Source organism: Ogataea haglerorum, assembly GCF_019207285.1.
Source record: "Ogataea haglerorum isolate 81-453-3 chromosome Unknown 81-453-3_NODE_1_length_915391_cov_96.871712, whole genome shotgun sequence".
In the NCBI taxonomy this organism is placed as follows: domain Eukaryota; kingdom Fungi; phylum Ascomycota; class Pichiomycetes; order Pichiales; family Pichiaceae; genus Ogataea; species Ogataea haglerorum.
Genome location: NW_025065151.1, coordinates 447,144 through 469,686, shown reverse-complemented (window position 1 = coordinate 469,686; position 22,543 = coordinate 447,144). Strand labels below are relative to the sequence as shown.

At 46.8% G+C, this 22,543-nt stretch overlaps 13 protein-coding genes across 13 annotated transcripts; 5 read left to right on the top strand and 8 right to left on the bottom strand.

Moving 5' to 3' along the window:
* Positions 1-34: 34 nt before the first annotated feature.
* Positions 35-913, top strand: KL911_000276 (uncharacterized protein; the record flags this gene model as incomplete). The annotated part of the gene is made up of 1 exon (XM_043197864.1): positions 35-913. The coding sequence occupies one exon, from the start codon at positions 35-37 to the stop codon at positions 911-913; it is 879 nt and encodes a 292-aa protein (XP_043056969.1).
* A 657-nt stretch (positions 914-1,570) lies between these two features.
* KL911_000275 (uncharacterized protein) lies at positions 1,571-3,544 on the top strand (the record flags this gene model as incomplete). Its single annotated transcript, XM_043197853.1, has 1 exon — positions 1,571-3,544. The coding sequence occupies one exon, from the start codon at positions 1,571-1,573 to the stop codon at positions 3,542-3,544; it is 1,974 nt and encodes a 657-aa protein (XP_043056968.1).
* A 214-nt stretch (positions 3,545-3,758) lies between these two features.
* Positions 3,759-5,087, top strand: KL911_000274 (uncharacterized protein; the record flags this gene model as incomplete). The annotated part of the gene is made up of 1 exon (XM_043197842.1): positions 3,759-5,087. One exon carries the CDS (start codon positions 3,759-3,761, stop codon positions 5,085-5,087), a length of 1,329 nt encoding a protein of 442 aa, XP_043056967.1.
* A 378-nt stretch (positions 5,088-5,465) lies between these two features.
* Positions 5,466-6,632, top strand: KL911_000273 (uncharacterized protein; the record flags this gene model as incomplete). The annotated part of the gene is made up of 1 exon (XM_043197831.1): positions 5,466-6,632. One exon carries the CDS (start codon positions 5,466-5,468, stop codon positions 6,630-6,632), a length of 1,167 nt encoding a protein of 388 aa, XP_043056966.1.
* A 312-nt stretch (positions 6,633-6,944) lies between these two features.
* KL911_000272 (uncharacterized protein) lies at positions 6,945-9,024 on the bottom strand (the record flags this gene model as incomplete). The annotated part of the gene is made up of 2 exons (XM_043197820.1): positions 6,945-8,344; positions 8,838-9,024. 2 exons carry the CDS (start codon positions 9,022-9,024, stop codon positions 6,945-6,947), a joined length of 1,587 nt encoding a protein of 528 aa, XP_043056965.1.
* A 157-nt stretch (positions 9,025-9,181) lies between these two features.
* KL911_000271 (uncharacterized protein) lies at positions 9,182-11,287 on the top strand (the record flags this gene model as incomplete). Its single annotated transcript, XM_043197809.1, has 1 exon — positions 9,182-11,287. The coding sequence occupies one exon, from the start codon at positions 9,182-9,184 to the stop codon at positions 11,285-11,287; it is 2,106 nt and encodes a 701-aa protein (XP_043056964.1).
* A 33-nt stretch (positions 11,288-11,320) lies between these two features.
* On the bottom strand, positions 11,321-13,132 carry KL911_000270 (uncharacterized protein; the record flags this gene model as incomplete). Its single annotated transcript, XM_043197798.1, has 1 exon — positions 11,321-13,132. The coding sequence occupies one exon, from the start codon at positions 13,130-13,132 to the stop codon at positions 11,321-11,323; it is 1,812 nt and encodes a 603-aa protein (XP_043056963.1).
* A 95-nt stretch (positions 13,133-13,227) lies between these two features.
* Positions 13,228-13,947, bottom strand: KL911_000269 (uncharacterized protein; the record flags this gene model as incomplete). The annotated part of the gene is made up of 1 exon (XM_043197786.1): positions 13,228-13,947. The coding sequence occupies one exon, from the start codon at positions 13,945-13,947 to the stop codon at positions 13,228-13,230; it is 720 nt and encodes a 239-aa protein (XP_043056962.1).
* Positions 13,948-14,041: 94 nt separating this feature from the next.
* On the bottom strand, positions 14,042-14,667 carry KL911_000268 (uncharacterized protein; the record flags this gene model as incomplete). Its single annotated transcript, XM_043197775.1, has 2 exons — positions 14,042-14,392; positions 14,629-14,667. 2 exons carry the CDS (start codon positions 14,665-14,667, stop codon positions 14,042-14,044), a joined length of 390 nt encoding a protein of 129 aa, XP_043056961.1.
* Positions 14,668-14,708: 41 nt separating this feature from the next.
* Positions 14,709-16,337, bottom strand: KL911_000267 (uncharacterized protein; the record flags this gene model as incomplete). Its single annotated transcript, XM_043197764.1, has 1 exon — positions 14,709-16,337. One exon carries the CDS (start codon positions 16,335-16,337, stop codon positions 14,709-14,711), a length of 1,629 nt encoding a protein of 542 aa, XP_043056960.1.
* A 39-nt stretch (positions 16,338-16,376) lies between these two features.
* KL911_000266 (uncharacterized protein) lies at positions 16,377-17,141 on the bottom strand (the record flags this gene model as incomplete). Its single annotated transcript, XM_043197753.1, has 1 exon — positions 16,377-17,141. One exon carries the CDS (start codon positions 17,139-17,141, stop codon positions 16,377-16,379), a length of 765 nt encoding a protein of 254 aa, XP_043056959.1.
* Positions 17,142-17,177: 36 nt separating this feature from the next.
* KL911_000265 (uncharacterized protein) lies at positions 17,178-20,045 on the bottom strand (the record flags this gene model as incomplete). Its single annotated transcript, XM_043197742.1, has 1 exon — positions 17,178-20,045. The coding sequence occupies one exon, from the start codon at positions 20,043-20,045 to the stop codon at positions 17,178-17,180; it is 2,868 nt and encodes a 955-aa protein (XP_043056958.1).
* A 49-nt stretch (positions 20,046-20,094) lies between these two features.
* KL911_000264 (uncharacterized protein) lies at positions 20,095-22,131 on the bottom strand (the record flags this gene model as incomplete). Its single annotated transcript, XM_043197731.1, has 1 exon — positions 20,095-22,131. The coding sequence occupies one exon, from the start codon at positions 22,129-22,131 to the stop codon at positions 20,095-20,097; it is 2,037 nt and encodes a 678-aa protein (XP_043056957.1).
* Positions 22,132-22,543: the final 412 nt, after the last annotated feature.

The window sequence follows — 22,543 nt, the reverse complement described above, 5'->3', positions numbered from 1 at the left end:
AATAAAAAAATGTTTTATTTTTGTGCATCTCGACATGGTTCTCTCGACCGCTGAAAAATCGTACATCTACGATTCCCTGGCTGGCAAAAACTCGGCCAGAACAGACTCCAGGAAAAATAACGAATTTCGGCCCTTAAAAGCCGTATGCTCGTTTGTGCCTAACTGTAATGGCTCCTCTAGAGTGTACAACCCGGACGGAATAGAATGCATCACCAGTGTCAAAGCAAAAGTAATCAAAACAAAAGACCTATCCGAGCTAATAAACGTGGATGTGGATATCGAAGGTCAACGTGATAACTCGAGCCTTTGTCTGAATTTATCAGCAATGATACAGCGTGCGTTGGTCAACAATTTTGAGTTTGAAGTGCTTCGACTGACAGATAAATATTATTTCCAATTGTATGTGGACATCCTTATTCTTTCCGTTCCAGAAGATTTGAAGAACTCATCATACACGCTCTACTCACTTCTGTCTCTCATATCTATGGGCACCTATTTGGCTTTGAAGTCCGCCAAACTGCCGTTACTCACATCGACCACCAACGATCGCGAGATCGAGGAAGAACCTTCTTTCGCAGACGATTGGGAGCTTGCCACAGATCTGATACCCGCAGACTCGAACTATCAACCAATGCTGATCTTCGTAGTTGGGCTGGTGGGATCGAACGTTCTGGTTGATCCTTCTTTGGATGAGGAAGAAGTATTAGAGAACGGTCTATGCATAGGGTACTGCCAAGGAAATATCGTTGCTCCAATTCAATCAATAGCGCTGTCTACAGCGGACGGGAAGGCGTTCAATCGCAAAACCCTCAACAAGGCGCTCGAAATGGTGAAACAAATCGGCCAGCCTGTGGTAGAAGCCCTTGAAAGTATTCTTAATAGTGAAGTGGATGAATACGGAAGTTTCTTTTAGCTCTCATGCTTTAAGGATCTTTCGCTACGAGACAGTGCTTCGTTCGCATCATTAAGCACCTCTGCCTCCTGCTTGACCCGTTTCATCCAACGTTCGATCAAGGACTCGTTCTCTTGCTTTAATTTAGCCATCCTATCATTCAGCAAGTTATTTTCGATGTTCAACGACAATATATCATCATTTAATGACTCTAGATTCTGGAATTTGATTTTGCTTTCTTCCTGTAACCGCAGGTGGCGTTCCTCTAGTTTCTTGTATCCGTCTGTCAATATGTTGAAATTATTTTTGATGGTACTCAACTCTTTGACAAGCTCTTTATTCCTCCCGATTTCATGCTTGAGACTGTCTTCTGTCAAGCTCAGTTTCTGCTTCAGTTGCTCGACTTCTCCCAGCAGGTCCAACACTGTTTTTTTGACATCATCACGCTGTACCGTATCTAGTTGTCGTTCCAGCGACGCAATTCTGGCACATAAAACTTGAACTAGATGTCAGTAAACAGATGTCTATACCTACATGACAAGAACACGTCTTTCTGGGTTTCCATTGAGTTGTCTCGTTCTGCCAGTTTTGCCAGTAAATCATTTTTCCAGGACATGAGAAACAAAAGATAAAATAATTAGAATCCATTAGTACACAATTTATCTTATCCCGCAAATTATGGGAAAGCCAGAATCTCTCCAGAAATCATCAGTGGAGAGGTCACAATCGTCAAATTCGATATCATCGTTACTGAGAAATCGCTTTAAAAAGACTCAGCAGGAAGATAACAAACAACAAAAGAGCCCACAGACAGAGATAGCAGAGACAGCAGAACAAAATGGCAGTATTGCGCAGACCACTGAGGAACAAGACCTGACGCTCGAGCAGTACCGCAATCAAATGAAAGAGCAGTCTACAGCATCCCAAGAAGACCTTTGTCATCCACAGGACGGATTTCTCAACAGATGGGGATTGTGGGGCCAAGAGCAACAGTCGAATTGGTCCGGCTGGATGGGGCCTTTTGGACGCAAAGCGGAGACGCAATCACAGACCAATGCTACTAGTAATGAAATAGAAAGAAACGCCCGCGGGTGGTGGGGGTGGCCGTGGTCAGCAGCAGCTTTGGAGAATTCGAAAGATCAAGCGTCAGTGCGAACAAGCGAGGATGAGCGAGTGAAAACAGCGATCGATCAACTATCTGTGCTGGGGCCGCAAATACAGCGAACAACATCATGGGCATTCGAAACTCATTATGGAGACAAAGGAGGCGAGCTAAGCATTTTCGGTACATCGACTTCAAATTCGCCTGTTCATTGTGAGTCGCTACCAAAGACACAGTATGAAAATCAAGAAGCTTCAGTCGAGAAGCTAGAAGAATCATTTTGTGATGTCGTACCGGATCTAACGTACACGTACCGCGATTTAACTAGGAGGACCAAATTGCGACTTTTGCTATCAAAGATATGCCCCGTTCTATTGGTCCCTCCAGAAATGCACTTATACCATGATCCGACGTTCAACCAACCATTGTCGGACAAAGTAGAGACGAAAAAGGCTCTTGTGATATCTATTCATGGTTTCCTTCCCTTCAAAATGATCAAATCGCTTATCGGTCAGCCTACAGGATCTGCAGATGTAATGACAGGAAAGACTACGGAATGCTTGCGTGAGTGGGGAAGAAATCACGGGGTCAACATGGATATAGAAACCATATCGATGGATGGCTCGGGAAGAATTCTCGAGAGGGTCAACAGCTGTCTTTTTTTGCTGCTAGACAATTGGCTAGACTCGATTCTGACCTGCGATTATTTATTCGTTGCTTCGCACTCTCAAACAGTGCCCGTGGCAATCCATATCATATCGCGACTCATAACTGCTGGGTATCTTGACAATATTGAAAAGGCAGGATTAATAAGCATCTCAGGGGTGTGTCTTGGTCCTTACAAGGGACTCGACTCGAGGCTGTCCGTCAGAGCCTACACTCCTTTTGAAAACGAAGTCCTGATGGAGCTCTTTGATTTCCAAGACGACGAAACCGTTCAAAGCAAAGAGCTCGTTCGACATATCGATATTCTTTTGCGCAAAAACGTTAAGCTGACTTTCGTTGGCTCGATGGATGACCAATTTGTTCCGCTTTATTCGTCTATGTGCGCTCATCTCAATCATCCCAACATATATAGATGTGTCTACATGAAAGACGACACTCCTGCATTTTTGAGGCAGCTTGTGACTCTGGTGATGATTGTGCGAAACCTAAACTACGACGATCACGAATTGTTAGTTGAAATCAACAGCTATTTACAAGGCACTTTGGGAGCAGGAAGTCACGGCAATATAATAACTAACAAAAACGTTTACCGGGCAGGAATCGCCAATACACTAGAAACGTCAAACTCGATTGTCCAGCATTGTTTAAATGTGAAAACGATTAACGTTAAGAAGTTTTGCTTCAACCAATATCATCTGCCTTGGTGTCTGCGAGGATTTTTGCAAGAGGTGTTGAAATTGCGCAATTTCCCCGCCCGAAAGCTGTTGCAAAATTTGTTTGACGCCTACAGACAATGGGATCCCCAGTCAAAACAGCACAAAGACCTCAAGTACACAATCGAAGTTTTAGGCAAGTCGCCTATTGCGGAATTGTGTATGGATTAATATATGCTTTCTGTAGGATTAGAAGCACATCCTAACACCGATGCCTGATACAGTAATTTGCAAGGAAAAAAAAATAAAAGAATCGAGTTTATGTATTGAATTAATTAGACAACAAGTCTCTGGGTACTCTAAGAATATCGATACTGGTTATTTGTTGCAAGAAATCACTGGAGTCTTAACATCAGATTGTAAGGCGTGATTTTCATTGTTAGTCATGGCTTTTCCCAGCATTTCGGGCACGAGTTCAGGCAGATCGTCCATCAGTCTGGAAAACCCTCGTTTGACTCAGGTCAGACGTAAGCAAAGTGTGGGAAACGTGTTTTCGAGCATTGTGAACACGGTCCGCAGCTCGGTGATCAACAGTACGAATATCAACTCACAGGCCACCGGCGAAGATTCACCAAATCCGACACGGGCAGCCTCCACCGGACAATCTTCTATTTCCCTGCCTTCGCTGTCTGCTGACGATAGCTCAGGTCCCAACTCTGTACGCTACGAACAGGACCAGTCACAGTACAATCAGCACAATCGGTTCGATCGCCACCTTTACAACCTGAACATAGCGAACAGTCCTACGGTGGCCAATTTGAGTTCATACGTCGAGGACTCGCAACCACGGTCAACCCTGGAAGTGCCTGCTCCAGGGACGAGGCTACGCGAGACAAATAGCGCCCCACCGGAGAGTCCTTCCACCGGCGCACCGGCAAATTTGAGCGCAATAACGTCCGAGGCCGATGAGGGGGATAGTGATATCAATATGGAAGATCTGGCGCATTCCATGAGCGAAGGTATCACAACACCTCTCGACCCCCCTGGGGCAGAGACCGAGGCGCCTAAATGCGATGAAAATGGATACTACTCGATCCGTCTGACGCCGTTCATTGACCACTCGTCGTCGACACCGTTTATGTATTTCGGGCCTTTAATTCGCAAAATCAAGCCCGGCATGTCGATTATGGTGGGGAGATACACAGAAAAATGCAAAAGTGCTGCTACAGCTCCACAAGGTTCATCAGCAGCTGTCGTTTTCAAAAGCAAGGTTGTGTCGCGGCAGCATGCGGAGATATCTGTGGATCACAATGGTACTTGGTATCTTAAAGACGTGTGCTCTTCGTCAGGCACATTTTTGAACCATGTCAGACTCTCTCCAGCAAACACGGAAAGCAGGAAGTACGTCCTGAAGGACTCCGACATTTTGCAACTGGGAATGGATTACCGAGGAGGATCAGAAGATATCTATCGATGCGTCAAAGTGACAGTGGAGCTTAATTCTTCATGGTGCAGGAGAACGCAGAAATTTAATGAGGAAGCTCACGAACGCCTAAAGAAACTCACGCTTATGACATCAGAAGAAGAGGTCTCGCCATGTGCTATCTGCTTGAGTGCCATAAAGCCGTGTCAAGCGGTCTTCGTCTCGAGCTGCTCGCACTCGTGGCACTACAAATGCATCAGGCCAATAGTGGTCAAGACATACCCGCAATTTTTGTGCCCAAATTGTAAGGCGGTCTGCGATATGGAAGCCGATTTTGACGAGGACGAATAAACGTGGAAATAAAAAGCAAAATTGTTGCGGCCACGTACACGCATCACAGGAAAATGCACAGGAGTTTGTATTGCCTACAAAACATTGCAGATACGGAAGTGTTTGAGTGTAAAGTAATTGTCGGGCAGTAGAAATTTTTTGCCCCAATCAGGTTTGCGAAATGTCCGAAATAATAGGGAATACCGCACACCGCATAATTTCAGCAGCTTTATCTAAAAAATCTATTGCATTGTCTTCTTTTTTTTTTTTTTCGGTATTTTTGGTACTTCCCACCTATAAAAGGCCTTCGTCTCCCCACTAAAAAACCGCTTTTACTGCGAACGGTTTATACTCTCTCCCCCGTTCATAAATAAAAGAAACAGTTGATAACTCTTATCAATGGCTAACAAAGTTTTTACGGTCCAGATCTTCTTCATTGTTTTGAGAGAGACCTTGGAAGCCGTTGTCGTCGTTGCGGTTCTTCTTGCTTTCTTGAAACAGAGTTTGGGCAATAAGAGTCCTGATGTGTATAAACGGCTCCGCAAACAAGTTTGGTGGGGTGCTATGCTGGGTGTTCTTGTCTGTTTGATTTTGGGAGGTGCGTTCATTGGTGCATACTACTCTCTCCACAATGATATCTGGTCCAAGTCCGAAGACTTGTGGGAAGGTATTTTCTCCCTTATCGCTACCATACTGATTTCCATTATGGGTATTGCCATGTTGAGAGTCAACAAGATGCAGGCCAAGTGGAGAGTGAAGATCGCCAGAGCCCTAGTGACGCCACCTGCCACGAAAGCTGAACGGTTCAAGTTTGGCTACATCGTCAAGAAGTACTCCATGTTCATTCTTCCATTCATTACATGTTTGAGAGAAGGCTTGGAAGCCGTTGTTTTTGTCGGTGGTGTCGGTATCGGTACTCCAGCTTCTTCATTCCCATTGCCAGTGTTTTGTGGTCTAGTTGCTGGTATCGGTATCGGTTTCTTCCTTTTCTACGGAGGTGCCACAGTTTCGCTGCAGCTGTTCCTGTGCATTTCTACTGCTATCTTGTATCTCATTTCTGCTGGTCTGTTCTCTAGAGCAGTTTGGGACTTCGAGACCTACGTCTTCAACAAACAGACTGGTGGTGATGCTTCCGAAAACGGTTCCGGCCCAGGTACTTATAACATCCACAAGTCTGTTTGGCACGTCAACTGCTGCAACCCAGAAATCGATAACGGTTGGGATGTCTTCAACGCTTTGCTCGGATGGCAGAACTCTGCAACCTACGGTTCGGTTTTGTCGTACAACGTCTACTGGATCGCTGTCATAGTGACTTTGTGCTTGATGTATTACGAAGAAAGACACGGCCATCTTCCATTCACCAAGAACTTGACCCTCCGAAAATTGAACCCAATGTGGCACATCAAGAAGAAGGGTAAGAACGAATTGTCCGCTGAGGAAGAGGCTCGTCTTTTCAAGGAAGCCAACCGGAAGCTTGCCGAGCACGCTGACAAACTTGATGGTTCGAGCGAGTCCGGGGCTGCCAAGGCCGAGAATGTCGCTGATGAATCAACTTTTTTGAAATAATTGCAGATCGAAAACGACAACATTGACTTTGTGATATCATCCGACACACACACACACACACGTGATGATTGATCAGAGCCAATCGCGTTGGAAATACTGCTGAAGTTTCTTAATATCACACTCACACACAGGGGAACTAGAATGGGGGAGAGAGTCCGTTTCATGGCCCTTGATGGAGAAAATCAACACACACACACACACATACCAAATCTTTCAGTTGTTGGTCAAATTTGTCCTTAAGTGGTTTCTGATTTGACTTTATGGTATCTGATTTAATAATTGATATAATAGTCTTTTATGCTATTCTAAAGATTACGTGTATGCAAAGTCGTTCCGATTTGAGCTTCTCAGTCCTTTGAACTTTTTAGTCGGACTTGGGATGGGATCAAGAGCTACAGAGCATTTGCGCTTATTCTCCATAGGCTTTTTTTGCGATGCCTGCCAGTGAACACTATTTTCATTCCCCACGTAGCAGCAGATAGCGTCCCAGACCAGTCTCATCTCAGAAACCTTAGAGCTTTCTGGAAGCCGAGAAAGCAATGATTTGATTTTATCAGAGACTGTGTCAAATAAGTTCAAATCGCAGCTAAGGGCTTGCAGGTTTTTGAGCAAAACCAACTTCAGTAGTTCTAGCTCCAAATCGTAGTTTGGGGCTTCTTTAACAAACCAGAAGTCAAGCCCCTCAATGAAATCTTCCACTGCAACTGCCCCCAACGTAGCATACAGTGTTTTCACGCCACAGTTATAGGTTTGCTTCTCAGACGCTGATCTCGTGGCGCTAAAGATGCAATTTATAAGCAGCGCAAAGCGGTCAAGATCCAGTGAGTTGTCGGTTTCATAAGTGATAAGGTCTCTCACGAATTTGAACATCAAGTGTCTGAACTGAGCATTAGGTGTAGTCTGAATAAGATAGCAGATAAATGAAGTATGGGCAACAATGGTTGGATAGATGGCATCGCCCACATCTTCTAAAGACATGAGCTTCCTGAGAGTATTGATATCCTCAAACTTATTACATTCTTGGTCTGTGAGATAATACTCTAGAGTGAAGACATCGAGATTTGGCTTCAGCTCTGAATAATCAACCTCTTCCTCTTGACCTGCCCCTTCGTCTTGATCATCAAATCCACTATAGCACACTGTCAAATATTGATCAATGTCAACAGGCTCTTTCAGTAAGTACTTAGTCGTAAGGGCCATAGTGTTGGTTTTAAAACTATCCCGATCAAAAATGTAAGCATGCAGAGAGTCTGACTCTGCCTTTTCCACAATGACTCTTAAATCATCCGACACAGTAGCACTGGTAAGGATATCGGGCGAATCAAATATGGGGTCGGTAGTTGACGATAAAACCTCTGGCTCGAATTTGACCAAGTCGCCAGTAACCTCGTCCATACAGTATTGAAGTTGATATGAATCGTCCTCGTAGTATTGATCTATTATGGCGTCGTTGTAATATCTGTCTTGATCACTGCCGGATCCAAACTTAACTGCCTCTGTGACACTTATTCTTACATTTAGAATCATGTCCACAAAGGCACGTCGAAGCGTGTGTATATGCAGAAGAGGTTTAGGATTTTTAGCAATATCCTTGTTGTATTGTTTCAAGTTGTAGTATAGAGTGACAGACAACACACCCATAATGCTGGTGATTAAAGCCATTTTGAGGTAGTATATATGCGCCTGGAGTTGTTGCACTTGCTGGTCGCAGACTTGATCATAAATATCGCTCGACAGATGGCCGCCCTCTGAGACGTAGCAGTTCGTTGTTTGAAGGTTCATTGGTTCTGTTAAAGATGGATTATCTGATGTCAGTCAGCGACACAACCAACTTACTGTAATGCGCCGGTGTTAACCATGTCAGCCACTGGTCTACTATCGAAGACATTAATTGTTATGGTGGGAAAAAGGGGATAAAAAAATATACGCGGAACTAGCTATATTGATGGAAATATAGATAATTCAATCTTGAATCAATAAATAGGTTGTAGTAATAAATAAGCCTGAGCAACAGACATGTACATTACACTTCATTGCTGTACGGCACAGGTCCTGAGGAGTATCTTGGAGGAGCGTTTCTGTCGTACATGATACCTCCTGGTCTTTGAGGGGGGATAATCGGGTCTGGGTGCTTGAACTTATTGAGCATGAGCTCCGTTTTGTCAATGATAGCCTATATAGTCAGCATTAATGGTCGAGGGCAACTTACCTTTAGCTCTTGTGGATCCGAAACGTTGCGGTTCTGCTCGAAGCGGTGCCTGATCTCTGCTGCCTTTGCACGATAGAAATCACGTCTGTTGATCCAGTCAGCAGCAGTTCTCAAGGACCTTCTATACAGTGAGGCAACAGTCTTGATATTCTCTGGCGAAAAAGGCACAGGTGTCTTGGACATGAAGAATAAAAATTAGGGGAGAAAGATTAAGGATTGAAAATGGTCAATTACCCCACATCTGGTAAGACGTCGATCGACGGAGACGATTTACAAAATCTTAATATAGCAAAGAGCAACAAAAAAGAAAAATTCAGCTGTTCCTGTTTCATTCTATATCATGGCCCAGGAGGTAAACTCGGATGCTACAGCTACTGAAAGCTCCTTAGAAACAAAGAATAGATCATTAAAACCATCCTCGAATCAGGAAGAAGCCCCAATTGGTAGCTTGCAGCAGTTAAAACCGGACTATGTGCTGAAGGTTCTCTACCTGGTTGATCCGAAGACTTTAGAGCCTCAGACTCAGTCTGATACCAATCTTCAGAGGCTGGTGAAGACATTGGATCTTAATGGATTTCAGATAAGCGTCAGACCGCATTCTGATTCCAACCATCTGCTTGTTTTCATAAAGCTAAAGGACGATTTTTTTGAGAAACTAGCAAAGAAGACCAAAGAGGTTGAAGGCTTCTACGGAGTCAATTCACCTTCTGATATTTCCACAGCAGATAGACTCAGATTAGTATACACTAAGTTGACAGGAGAGAAGGTGGAAGGTAACGCAGAGATTACGCCTGGAGAAGGCAGTTGGAAGTTTGTCGAGGCGTGTGTTCCTGTTGCAAACTACGAAGCTATCCAAAAAGAAGCTCAAAAGTTGAGAAGCAACTTGCTGTCATTCTTCAGTGAGCCATTCTCCTCAAAGCAGTCCGATTTTCTGTTTCAGAACTTTGGTTCCCCGACTGCTTTTTACTTCCAGCTTAGCAACCTGTACATATACTGGCTCACATTGCTGTCCGTTATTGGAGTTATTTGCAATCGCATATATGGCAGGTACTCCAAGGTGTTTACTGTTCTTAACCTGCTGAGTGGTCTTGGGTTTTACCTGAGCTGGTACTTCAAGGAAAAACAGCTTTCTATGAAGTGGAATCTGACCAATGTGTCGAAATTGGAGTCGAAGAGCTCAGGCTCTAAAATTAGGCCACACCAGGTGCTTCTGCGCAAACTTATGTTCACTCCAATAGCTGTCGGAGCTGGCTTAACTTTGGTGTTCTATCAACTGGGTTGTTTTGTCATAGAGATTTTGTTGACAGAGATTTACCAAGGCCCACTCAAACCCTACCTCTCGCTAGTCCCTACCATCTTGATTTGCTCCATTGTCCCTATATGCACCGCGGTCTACACAGTGGTGGTCAATGGCTATCTCTCGTTCGAAGGGAATGCTAGCCCAAGTACCAAAAGGAAATCATTCTTGATTAAAATGTTTGTTTTCAACTTTCTGGCAAGCTACATGGCACTAATCATCACTTCATTCATCTACCTACCATTCGGATACAAACTCAACGAATACTTGCCTCACATAGGTTCCTACGCCGAGAAGGTGTCCAGCTCTAAGTCGTACATTCCAAAGATCACGCTGCTGCAATCCGACTACGAGATCAACAAGCTGAGACTCAACACGCAGTACACGTATTATATTCTGACCAACCAAATTGTGGGTCTACTGCTGGAATTTGTGCTTCCTCAAGTGCTAACCAGGATCTTTGCACTTCCAGCTTTGAAGTCTCTCATGGGTCCAGCCAAGCTGTTACCGGTCAAACTCACCGATCCTCCTCAGGAGAAGGAGTATCTAGAGAGCATTCGTAAGATGGTTGAACTGCCAGAGTTCTCTGCAGACGACGAGTTCAGACAGCTTGTGATTCAATTCGGGTTCCTGATGCTGTTTGGACCAGCCTCGTCACTCGGCCCAGTTATCTCCTTGGTTATAGAACTCTTTCAGGACAAGGCTGACTACTTCAAGCTTCTGAACCTCACCAGGGTTCCTCTTCCAGAACGCGTGGAAAATGCTTTCCCATGGACTCTTTTCATCAAAATTCTGCTGATTATCGGCACCATCACTTCCACTTCCATTTCTTTGATGTATAATGGAGGTGACATTGTTGCATCGACATCTCGTACTTCAGTGAAAAACAGCTGGTATCTGATTCTTCCCTTTATTGTTATTGGAGGAATTCTCGTGCACTCCGTCTCATTCTTTGGCGAGATGATCATCAACGAGTACTACGTCGAAGCGTCACCAGAAAGTGTCAAGAAAGAAGCAGCTCTGGCTAGACTGATGGAAAGAGAGGAAGAAGATAAACCTTCGACTTATGTCAACAACGTCAATGAATTACTCAAGTTTGCCTCGGTTCTTCCGAAGAGAGTCATTGTGGAGGATAAAAAGACTAAATAGTCTGAAGCTATTATATATATCCTTTTGCTAACCTCATGTTCGTCTGACATCCACCCGTGCTCTTTTCCACACGGTGTGGAGATATAAGTCGCCCGCTTTTTCGAGCTCATCAAGCTTTGGCGCCTTGAGATTTACCTCGCAATATGAGCCTGCTGCATTCTGGCGCATAAATGTGCCAGGGTTGACTACTAGCACGTTCTGCACAATCTTGCTGAATGCCTTGAGCTCCGAAGGAATCACGAGTATATCTGGCAAAGACGTGTTAAATTCAGCTAGTCCCATATAGCTGACGTGCAGGTCCGCGCCGCTAATATGCACAGCCTGCTCGTCCTCCTTGAGACTCCGTTTTTGTTTCAGTCCGCCAGGAAACACCGGGTAGTACCGCCGCTGCTCGATCACGTGACCAGAGATTCTGTCGAAGCGCGACTCCTTCAATGGGGCGCCCGCAGCCACGTCCTTGAGGTCTTTGAAGATGTCGTTGTTGGAGCAGCCGATGAGAAATTCGTTGAGTTGAAAAGTGGCTGGATTCGGGAAACACTTGACGTTTTTGGGCAAGCCCAGGTTTTTTCTGTCGAACGAGTCCTGCGGATACGCTGCGTGCTTGGTTGTGGCATCTTTCGTGGAGGGCACCAGAATCACCAAGCATTCGAGTCTCCGTAGGATCGGTGCCACCACGGTACGAAACACATCATCTAGCGTTGCCGGCTGTTTTTCGAGCTCGTCGAAGTGAAGCGTTCCGTCTGCTACTTGGACGTGATTCACATCCACAAAGGGCCCAAACATCACCACTGTGTCTGGACGCACCTCGTTGTTCATTCTGTCCACGAACTCCGCCAGATAGCTGTACTTAAGCTCTCTCTGGGGCGTGTAAGGTCCCGCAGTGAAAATCACCTTCATATTTCCTGCACCGTACTCATACGACTGCAGCTCCTCGGCGGACGAGACAGGTGATCCCAGAAATGGTATCTGGTGCGTTTCAGTGACTTTGAAGAACTCTCCTGTGAGATTTTGGCCGCGAAAGCAAACAATCTGGCCAGGAAAAAAAGAGTAGTCATGCAGCGAGGAAAGATCGAGCTTAATTCTCTGGCCTATTCCGCCCAGTCGCGACGTTTCCAGAAACAGCGAATTGGCGTTCAGATCGGCGTCTGAGGCCGTCAATGGCGAGTCTGGCACGATTCGCCCCACAGTGAGGATCTCAGTTTGGGACTGGATATTCGGGTTGCCAAACTCCTCGCTGTCAAATTTGTAGTGTTCAAGCACAGCTTTGGCCATGCTGTCAATTTGCTCGTCAAGGTAGTCCGCCACTTCCAGCAGTTTCTGATTCATGGTGCGGAACTTGTATTTCTGAGGATTGAAGTTGGCCAGCAGCTTCGGCCTAATCCCGCTTCCAGGAAGAACGTCCAAATGGCCGTTCAACGTCTCGATGATTTCGCCCGAGACCGCAGATTTTGTTGGAGAGGAACGCAGCGGCGACGAGTCCAGGCCAGCAAAACTGGCATCGGCACTCTGTGGTGTATCCTTCCTGCGCCTCTTGACGGACGGGGTTGATGGTACTAAGTTCATGTTTGGCGTTCTCATCATCGGACGCTTGACTGCAGAGAGCGGCGTCTTCTGCTGACTTTTCACAAGCTTTTTCTGGAGATGTTGCTGCAGTTTCCCGAGATTCTCAACGTTCAACTGCAGCGGATCATCAGCTGCACTCGCGTTCATCACGTAGGTCTCCCATTGGACAAACAGATCCTCTGCGCTCAGACCAAATATGGCCATCAGCTCCTCACATCTGGAGCTAACCTCCGAGTCCTCTGGCTTCAGATTGAACTGAAGCAGCACGCTTTGGGATGCCATACTAGAGAGGTTTTTTTAATCGCGTCGCGTCCCTGAAAAATAAGTATCCACAGATTTGTATTATGTAAGCACAGTCGGTCTAGATATAGTACACATTACTCTTTCTTCGTGTCGTCCCTTGGCTCATTCTCCTCCCTCGTGTCGTTTCTGTCTTCCTTTTCTCCCTTCTCCTCTCTCTTTGGAGACTCCTCTCTCTTCCGGTCCTTCTGGTCGTCCTTTCTGTATTTTTCCTTTCTGCCACGGCCGCCCCTTCTCTCGCCAAACTTCTGGGCCTTGTATTCGTCGTAGCTCACCTTGCTGATCACATTGAGCTCCTTGCCGTGGTACTTCGGCTTCTCCTCGGCAGACATGAATTTCTGTGCGTCCTCTTCCTTTTTGAACTCAACGAAAACAGATCCAACAAACTTCTTGTCCCTTTTCTTCATTCTAACCTGGTTGACAGGGGCAAACGTTCCAAAGTACTCGATGAGCTCGTCCAAAGTCGCATCCTCCGGCAAGTGCTCGACAAAAACGCTTCTCTTGTTGATTGCAACTTGGACCTCGTTCTGGTTTGCAGGCAATGGTGTCTTTCTTCTCACCATCTCGCCATTCTCCGACACCTCCAAGAGGTTCTCAGACTGTCTCAGGGCCTCGACAATCGTCTCGATCGGTCTATACTTCTTCATACGCTCGAATTGCGAAATGACGCTAATCGGGACCCAACCGTCGTTGGCTTGTTGAGTGGTAAAGAGGAATTTGTCATTGAGAAGATTCGAGTCCGAGAAGTAGAACTCAACCTGCGAAAGAATCTTTGGTTTGAGGTCTTCGGTGGCCATTCTGTCAAGATGATTTTGTTGATCTGTCTCTCGCTCCTAAAAATTTTTTTGCTCGGTACTCTATTTGCAGTGTACGGGTGTATGAGGCACGTTCTTACTCAAACAGACTTCGGCTTGATAGCACGTAGCACCCGAGCTTCGAGGACAATTGCCTGCAGATGCGATGGAGCTCGGCAAGCTCGTCAAAATTGTCCATATCGCGGAGATCCCAGTAGAAAATCGACGTGTTTGAGACCAGGATGCAGTTGAGAGGTCGATTCTGGAACTGCGTCGGTATCACCTCCAAAATGTTGTTCAGAAACTTGTTCACGTCTCCAAGGGTCTCAAAACTGTCATAGACAAGTACTCGCTCTAGCAAGTCGCGTATCTCCGTGTCTGAATGACTTTTTTGCAGCTGTCTCTTGATCTGATAGAGGCCAGAGTTCACTATATCAGGAGACCCGAACTGGTAAGCGCAGTCCAGAATAGCGACAAGTCCCAGTGCATCACTCCTCATCACAAGTTCGCAAACATAGTTTATCCACTCAGGGGTGTTTTGCACGTTCAGCTGAATATATCGTTCTCCCTCTAACTCTGTGTTTATCTGTTTGATCTGGGAGTATCCCGCGAGATCCGGCAAATCAAAGCACGGTGGGGGTAATTGCGCGATCTAGTATTAGCCACTCAAAGGTGCCGTCTTACCTTCGTAAAATCGACGCTTTCGACGGACTCCAAGTCCATTTCAGTTTAGTATTTAAATCTATTAAATTTTTAGAGCACGGCTAGAAGTATTTGAAGACAGTCAAACACAGATAGGTGAATATTGGTACCAACAGGTTGTCGTTCATTGTCGTGCACCCCTCCACCATTGCAGAAAGCATTGCCGAGCATAAAATGTTGGAATAGGAGAAGTCGTTCTGGCCTAACAGCTTGAAAAACACCAAGCCCCCTGCGGTAGCTGCCACAAATGCAACGGACCCTTCGACTGTTTTCTTGGTTCCTGGCCAGAAATTGGCTCCTATCCGCTTGCCCAAAAGCGAAGCAAACGAATCGCCGAGACCAACAGTGACCAGACCTGCTATCGCTTCCGGAGCCTCGGGGTCGAGCCAGATCGGCAGTGCAACGCCCAGCACCAAGAATAGGTACGATGAGACGATCTCGCCCTTTAAATCTTTCTCATCTAGGAAATCAGAAAACTTCTGTTGGAGAAAGCTGCCGAATGGCGGGATCCGCAACGCTCTTTGCAGTTCCACCAGTAACAATAGACCGAATAGTCCGATTAGTGCCAGAGAAACCATCTGCGAATCAACGAGCAGCGGGTAGGACAACGCCGTAAACAAGACGAAATGCCAAACTTTCCGGCGCACGTCCAATGGAAACACTGGCGCGATGATGAACAGAGAAGGCAGTACAATAAAAAGCCCACAGAGCCAGAGCTGGAAGATAAACCATCGAGATTCCGTTTCCTGGATGTAATCTTGCAGCCATAGCAGGGGGTTTTCCTTGAGTACCGGTGTTAGGAAGTAGATGGAAAGACGGACCCCTGTGCCATAGAACGCCGCCTGCAAAATGGCAAGAACGGCCCAGTTGCGGTCGGTCTTTTCGTATACCAGGTAGATTGCGTAACAGAGGCCTGTGGCCGCAGAAAATGACACCATGAGTTTCTGGAGGATCTGGAGGTGCACTGAAGATTGTGCGTTGATGAACAGAACCATAGCGACGGCAAGAGTCCCCAAGATGTTTCTTTCGCTTTTGGAGAACGAGTTAGGAGACACATACTCCAGCAGGGACGTAACGGTCACGTGCCACACGGGGCCAGCGAGGACAAAAACAAAGGGCAAGGATTCGACGCTTTCATGTGATGTAAGCAGCTGAATTTCCAAAAGCACAGAGACTCCTATCTTTACCAGCTCATTCAGATCAGACACGAGCGCGACAGAACCTGCAACGAGGACCAGGTTTCTTGGACTTTGCATGAGCGAAATTGCAAGTGGAATAAAGACAGCATAGATGAGTTCCAGCTCAGGCAACTGTGGAGCGTTTTGGCCGGTGACTTTATATTTTTTCCAGAGATGATGGAAGACTATGGCCATTTGACAGACAACACACAACAGTGTAAAAATAGAGTCGTACAAATACTGCACATTGAACGAATCGCCCTTCGATTTGTCGTTGAACAAGACGTATATCACATTTGCAACAAAGAGTAGAACAAACCACTGGATCCAGTCTGCTATCGAGGCCTCTCTATCAACAAGCTCAAATACATACTGAGTTATGCTGATCGATTGTAGCAGGCCTTGAGGGGTAGTCGGGTCTGGAGATACTTGTTGCTCTTCTTCAACCACAGGCTCAGATTTCTTTATTTGTGATCTCGTGGACCGCCTCGTGGCCTGTTTTCTAGGGCCCATAGCGAAAACAGAAAAAACGAATAATAAATTAGAATAAATCTATTTTGTAGGTCTGCTACCAAAAATACTGGATCCCACTCTCACGGAGCTCGAGCCTTGCCTGAGAGCCTCTTCGAAATCATTACTCATTCCCATGCTCAACTCCAATTTTCTTCCGAGCTCGGCCTCCAGCTTCTTGCTAACTTCCACAAGCGTCTTGAAGTCTTGGTTTTCGTTGCTCGAGATCGACTGCACAATCGAGCCAATCGTCATCAACCCCTCCAGATGGAGCTTTGGACACTCATTGACGATAATTTTCGCCAGCTGCAAACACTCTTCCGGAGAAATTCCCGATTTCTGTTCCTCGCCAGAGGTATTTACCTGGATGTAGACGTTGATAATCGGCTTTCCCGACTGAATGCGCACATCGTTCAGTTTGCGCGCTTTTTTCTCAGTATCGATCGTTTCCACAGCGTACAGGTTGTCGATGTTCTTCGCAAGGTCCTTAGTTTTGTTGGTTTGCAATCCGCCGATAAAGTGCCATTGGATATCCTTTGGCAGCACTTTGGCCTTCTCCAGAAGCTCTTGGACATAATTCTCGCCAAAATGTCTGTAGCCGGCGTCGTACAGTGCCTTGATGTCGCTCGCCGGCTTGAACTTCGACACACACACCAATCTAGCTTTATCGTTCAGCTCCCGGACTCTCTGCGCAATCTTATTGGCATTCGAGACAAGTTCCTCGCCTCTCTCGGATGTGTACTCCAAACTCATGGATGGAAAATGCTTAAGTCTAATAAAAACTCGAGGCCTTATCAAGTTGAACATTTTTTTCTAGTAAAAACCACGCTAAAATGATATACTTTAAATGTTATCTAACAGATCTGTCAATGTGCCCACCAGAATATCTGCCAGCCCAGAGACAGTGCATCTCATTGTAATTCGCAGGACACGAGCGTCCTGAGGATTTGTCTCGATCCGCATCAAGCACCCTGCCCCGCCAGCTGCCATACTCAAAATACCAGTGCACACGATATTGTGCATGTTGTAGTCAATGTTCTTGAGCAAATTGAATCCAAAGAGCTGCATGGTCCGACTCAGAATCACCGTCTGCATCGGCGAGGAAAGCCGGATCACCTTCTGGCACTCTCCACCAGGCAAACTGCTGACCTGCCTCCATCTGGTGAAGAATGACTCCTTGGGCAGAGGCGTACCTCTCACCATGATCTTCCCAACTACAGCCGGAAGCCGCAGCTTGTATTGACACAGGGTCCCGCACACAAATGATATACTGATGCTGGGTGCCTCTCTGTCCAGATACGGCTTCCGCACGGTGACGTCGAAGATCTGGACCGATTTCGAATTGGAAGTGATGGTGGACTCTGGATGTTTGATGATTTTGATCACGTATCCTGGATCTTCGGCATTGCTCAGGTTAGCAATCACCTCGCTTGTCAGGCCGGTGATTGTACCGGGAGACTTATTGGAATAAGACAGCTCGTAGTGCAACTGAGCATGATTTCTTCTGAGTCTGAATAAAATTTTGAATAACGAGTCCTCGTAGAAAATTCCCTGATCGTAATGCAGTAGACGGTAGTATCCCTCTTTCCAGTTAGGGCTGAAAGCTGGCAAATGGTCGACAGAAGGGTTTGCAGCGGAATTGTAGGAGAATTGCGAGTCCGAGGAGTGCGACATGGACCGCGACGAGTCGTCTAGGTCTGTGAGGCTTGGGGTGGTGGTGGAATTGAGCGGCGGAGACATAATCGGATTGGTGTTCTTCCTGCTTCTGGGGCGAGGCGGAGCTGCTTTTTTGGGCGATTTGGGTCTTTCTAGCGACGACGAAGAGCGCGCAGCATACGGCAGGTTCAGCTGGAAGCTCTGCTGCAGCTGCTGGACGTTTCCCAGTCTGGAGATCAAAGGCGAGATTTTTGACTGGAAGGGAGGCATGGCGACTACCACAAGATTCAACAGCGAGCTATCTGGCAGCGTCACCAGCTTAGAGTACTCCAGACACCGCTGCTGAATCTCTGCACTGAAAGAGTTGGATTCCTGTTGGTATAGCTCCAAAATTCGCGGTCTGAGCTGCGGCTCGTGGACGTAGAACTTGAGGAAACTCGAAAGCAGAACACATCTGGCCGTGACAGAGGTCTGGAAGTAGCAGCTGTAAAGCAGCTCAAACTGCTGCACTAGGGGAGTATCCAGCTGCGTGCCAAACTCACCAAGTAAGAACGCAGCCACCTTCACCATAGACTCTGGGTAAGTACCCGATTTGAGCGCACTGTAGCAGAGACGGCACGCCGTGGCCTGGATGGAGTCGTTGTTGACGACGATCTGGATCAGCCGCTGTCGCACCTCCTCGTCGAGATAATTGCCTGCTCCAGAGATCAGCTTCATCATGGTGGTGACATACCAGGTAGCGTTTGTGGCAAATTTCTCGGCGAGCACGGCGATTTTGACGGCAACCTCGGATTTCATGGCAAAGTCAGTCACAGAAAGGTATTCCAGTAGCCGCTGACACATCTGCTGCACCGTATCAGAGTTGCAAATAATGTACATGAGATCCAGAGAAAGTCGTCTCACGGAAACGTCTCTGTCGCGAAGCAGGGAGAAGATCTGCTCTATATGCTTGTTGATAGTCATCAAAACGGGTTCGTCGTTTCTTGCCGCAAGCTTTGCCAGAGCAGCTAGGCTCAGGTAGCGCGTGTTCGTTTCTGCGGACTGCAGCAGCTGGCAAAGCGCATCGGCTGCGATTGTCGATTGATCGGCAGAAGGGTCGACGTGTGCGGCCAGCGACACGGCGCCCAGCAGGACGAAATCCCTTGTGTGCCGCGCCTCGGCAGACACCAACGGCGACTGTGATATGGCCATGGAAATAGCTCGCTGGATCACGGTTCTCACGGTATGCATGTTGGCCTGGTCCAGGGGCATTGCGTCGATGTTCGGGACCAGAGTTTCGAGCAGTTGAAACAGTTTGACGGTCAGCCAGGGCGCAGGAATGCCGTGATACATGTGTGAGGCGGGACATTCGGCCTCGACGACGATCTTGTGTAATTTCTCTAGAGCTAGCGTGGTGCAGCTGGCACAGAGATCCAAATCCAGTTTGGCAACATGCTGGACCAGCGAGACGGCAGCGATGCTCACTCCAAAGTCGGAATCGTTGATCAGCGGTGCGACCCGGGAAACCAAGCTTGGCTGTCTGGTGACCAGGAGGGGATCAATTTTGAGCAGCTGCAGCATCGTCAGAACGGCTTTTTTACGAACTAGACTGGACGAAAGGGGCGACCTAATCAACTGGAATACCTGCTCCTCAAATGCCCTGCTGTACGCCTCCGAGTCAGCCACGGAAGAGAGAAACTGGAGCGCAAGACAGACAAAGTCTTCCTTCTGATGGGCAAGATCGTTGTGTATAGTTTCAAATACCGTGTCAACGTCCTCTGTGCGCGTCTGGTAGAAGAGCGATAGAGCCAGATATCCAATGGTTTTCTCAGAATAGACCCTCGAGCGGGCAAGGGCCATTGCTTCGCTCAGGCCAAACGTGAACTCGTAGCCCATCAGATAGATATACAGCAGCTTGCAAATGTACTTCTTGCGATGATAGCCGGAAAGATTGGGCTGCTGGAACTGTTTCTGAATGTGAACGAGCTCAGATTGGACACGTCTGTCTTCCTGTTCCTGTTCCTTGGAGTTTCGGATGTCCGTGATGAACTGGACTAGACCCTTCATCTGCGACATGGTTTTAATAAAATATGTATCTCAATTTTTTCTCATTTGATGAACTAAACTATAGGTTGGCATTGTCTACATATTTTCTAAGATCGGCTTGGGAGCCTGATTTTGGAATAAGCGTCTCAGAACCCACTCTGGTCATTGGCCGCGGCATCTGGTCGTCGTATGCAAATCCGGAAGATGTTGGAGAGAATGACCGTGCGCTAGGAGAAACCTTGCGGACTTGTTCGGCTAGCGTTCCGCTAGGCTTGTAGGTCTTCTTGTAGTTGATATCCACAGGATTGAACATGGAGATTGAGTCTCTGATCTGGTGAGGCGAAGGCTGGGATGAGTTTGTCTGGCTCGGTCCCCATTGCGTGTTCTCGATAGGACTGAAATTTTGCTGCATCACCACCGGAGACTGTCCCTTCTTGCCAGTATATTTGCGTTGCTTCTCAAACTGTGTGAAGGTCTCCAAAGCAGAGTTTCTGTTGTTCAGCTCGTGGGGCGACGGAAGGTTTTCGAGCTTCTGCTTGACAGGATAGTGCTGAGGCTTTCTCTGTTGTGCAGCCGTTTGACGGAAGTAATGCGCCTGCGACTGTTGCTGGTTCAAAATGTTCTGGATATGCTGGTGAGGATAGAATGGGTGACCGTGCTGTTGCACGGGAACCGCTCCGTCGTCCAAGTAGACAGAGGACGAATAGCTTGCACGATGATCGTTCACTGAAGTGTCCAATCTAAGCTCTGGTCTGCCGTTACTAGCAGAGTGATTGAAATCCGCCTCTGCACCCTTTGGAGGTGCAGAGACGTTTTCGTGGCCTGGCTCAGTTACATATGCTGGCTCATGTGGCATATCTTGCTCCTGGTTTTGTGGCAGCTGCGGCAAAGGTGGCATATCCTGGTCCTCGAAAAACATGTGGTTTGACTTCTTCGACTTCAGAGAATTCTCTCTTGAGAAATAGACTTTGTAAACAGACTTCATTCTGTTGATCTGTTCCTCCTCTTCAGGTGAAATCGGTATCTGCTCCTCTACAAGAGCTTCGTTTAAATCGGGAACTTCCCCATTTTCAGGTTCTGGAAGAGCTTTACTCATCGAAGAGCTGGACACAATCTCATTCTCTGGCTTATTAGTATACTTTTCCCCTGGCAAGCTTTCTGGAACGTAATCGGACGCAAATTGATCGGGATTCTCATGATCCGGCTCGATGTCTAGCGGCTGGATATTGGCATCCAACTCGTGGCTATGGCGATGCACCACAGAAGCATCTGTGTCGTCGAACGAGTACTTGTGACTATCTCCGGCATCATAGGACATCCGGTGCCCTGGATCGGTCGTTTCGTAGAACTTATCATCGTCAGATTCCTCTGGGTCACCAGGAGGACCAGAAGTTGGCGGGGAGCATGTATTATCAGGTTGAGAGTAAACTGTTGAGGATTTCTGAGGAGTTTCTGGAGACTTGTCCGAGCTATGTGGCCCAAGAGTTCTGCCCAAGTCCTCAGTGGATCTCTCAAAACCAGTGAGATCTCCGGAATTCTCTGAAAACAAAGACTTTCTGGAATGATTGTTAGAGCTGAGCCTAACACTCTCTGGGACCTTGTATCCCGGATACACGCCTCCAAGTTGTCTAGAGAGCTGATCCAAGGAATGCTTGGAGGTGGAATCGTCAACGCGAGGCAAAACAAAAGACTCCACGTGGGCGCGTGGGGTTCCAAGCATATTGTCTGTTCCAAGGCTTAATTGAGACGTGTTATAATAAGATCCTGCCTTATTGTTAAAGCTCTGCTCCTTTTCGTCAAGGGCTGCTTGGGGGTAACGAGTATTCGACGCATCAAATGGATTCTCACTAGCGTTCCTGCCTGCAAATATTTCTTCCTTTATTGGATAGTCCGGTAACACGGTATTTTCACCGTAAAAGTCGGGATCATTGTCCTCAAGAGCCTCCTTCTTATTACGTTTCCAGGCTCTCCAGATGAAAAACGCGACCACCATTGCCACAACAGCGACGGGTATCACCACCGCAAGCACAATAGTCGTGGAACTCACGTCGTTGCTGGTCTGGCAATACTGCGTCCCCTTTGAGCATTTGTCCTTTTTGATGAGCATTATATTCATTAGAATCACGTAAACGATGTGAAGGCTGGCTAATATATGAATGAAATGAGAGACATAAACAGATTGAACTGTTTGGAATGAATTTGGAAGTGATATTCACGCTTTTTCTACGTGAATTTTAAATGCTAGCTATCGAACAAAACAAAAATACAAATACGGGATCTAATTGAAAACATCAACACGGATCCACAAAAATTTTCATTCCGAATTAGGCAGGGGTTATGTAACTTCTGCCGAAGAGTTCGAACACGAGATCTCACCACCCCGGATAAGGAGCGGATGGATCCAGACAGAGTAAAACGTGAAGATAAGATGATAAGGCTGCATCCGTAGGCACCAGAGTGCCGGTCTTAATGCAGCTATCAGGGTGATTTTAGTTCGCGTATATATAGGTTACGGGTTCCCAAGATCT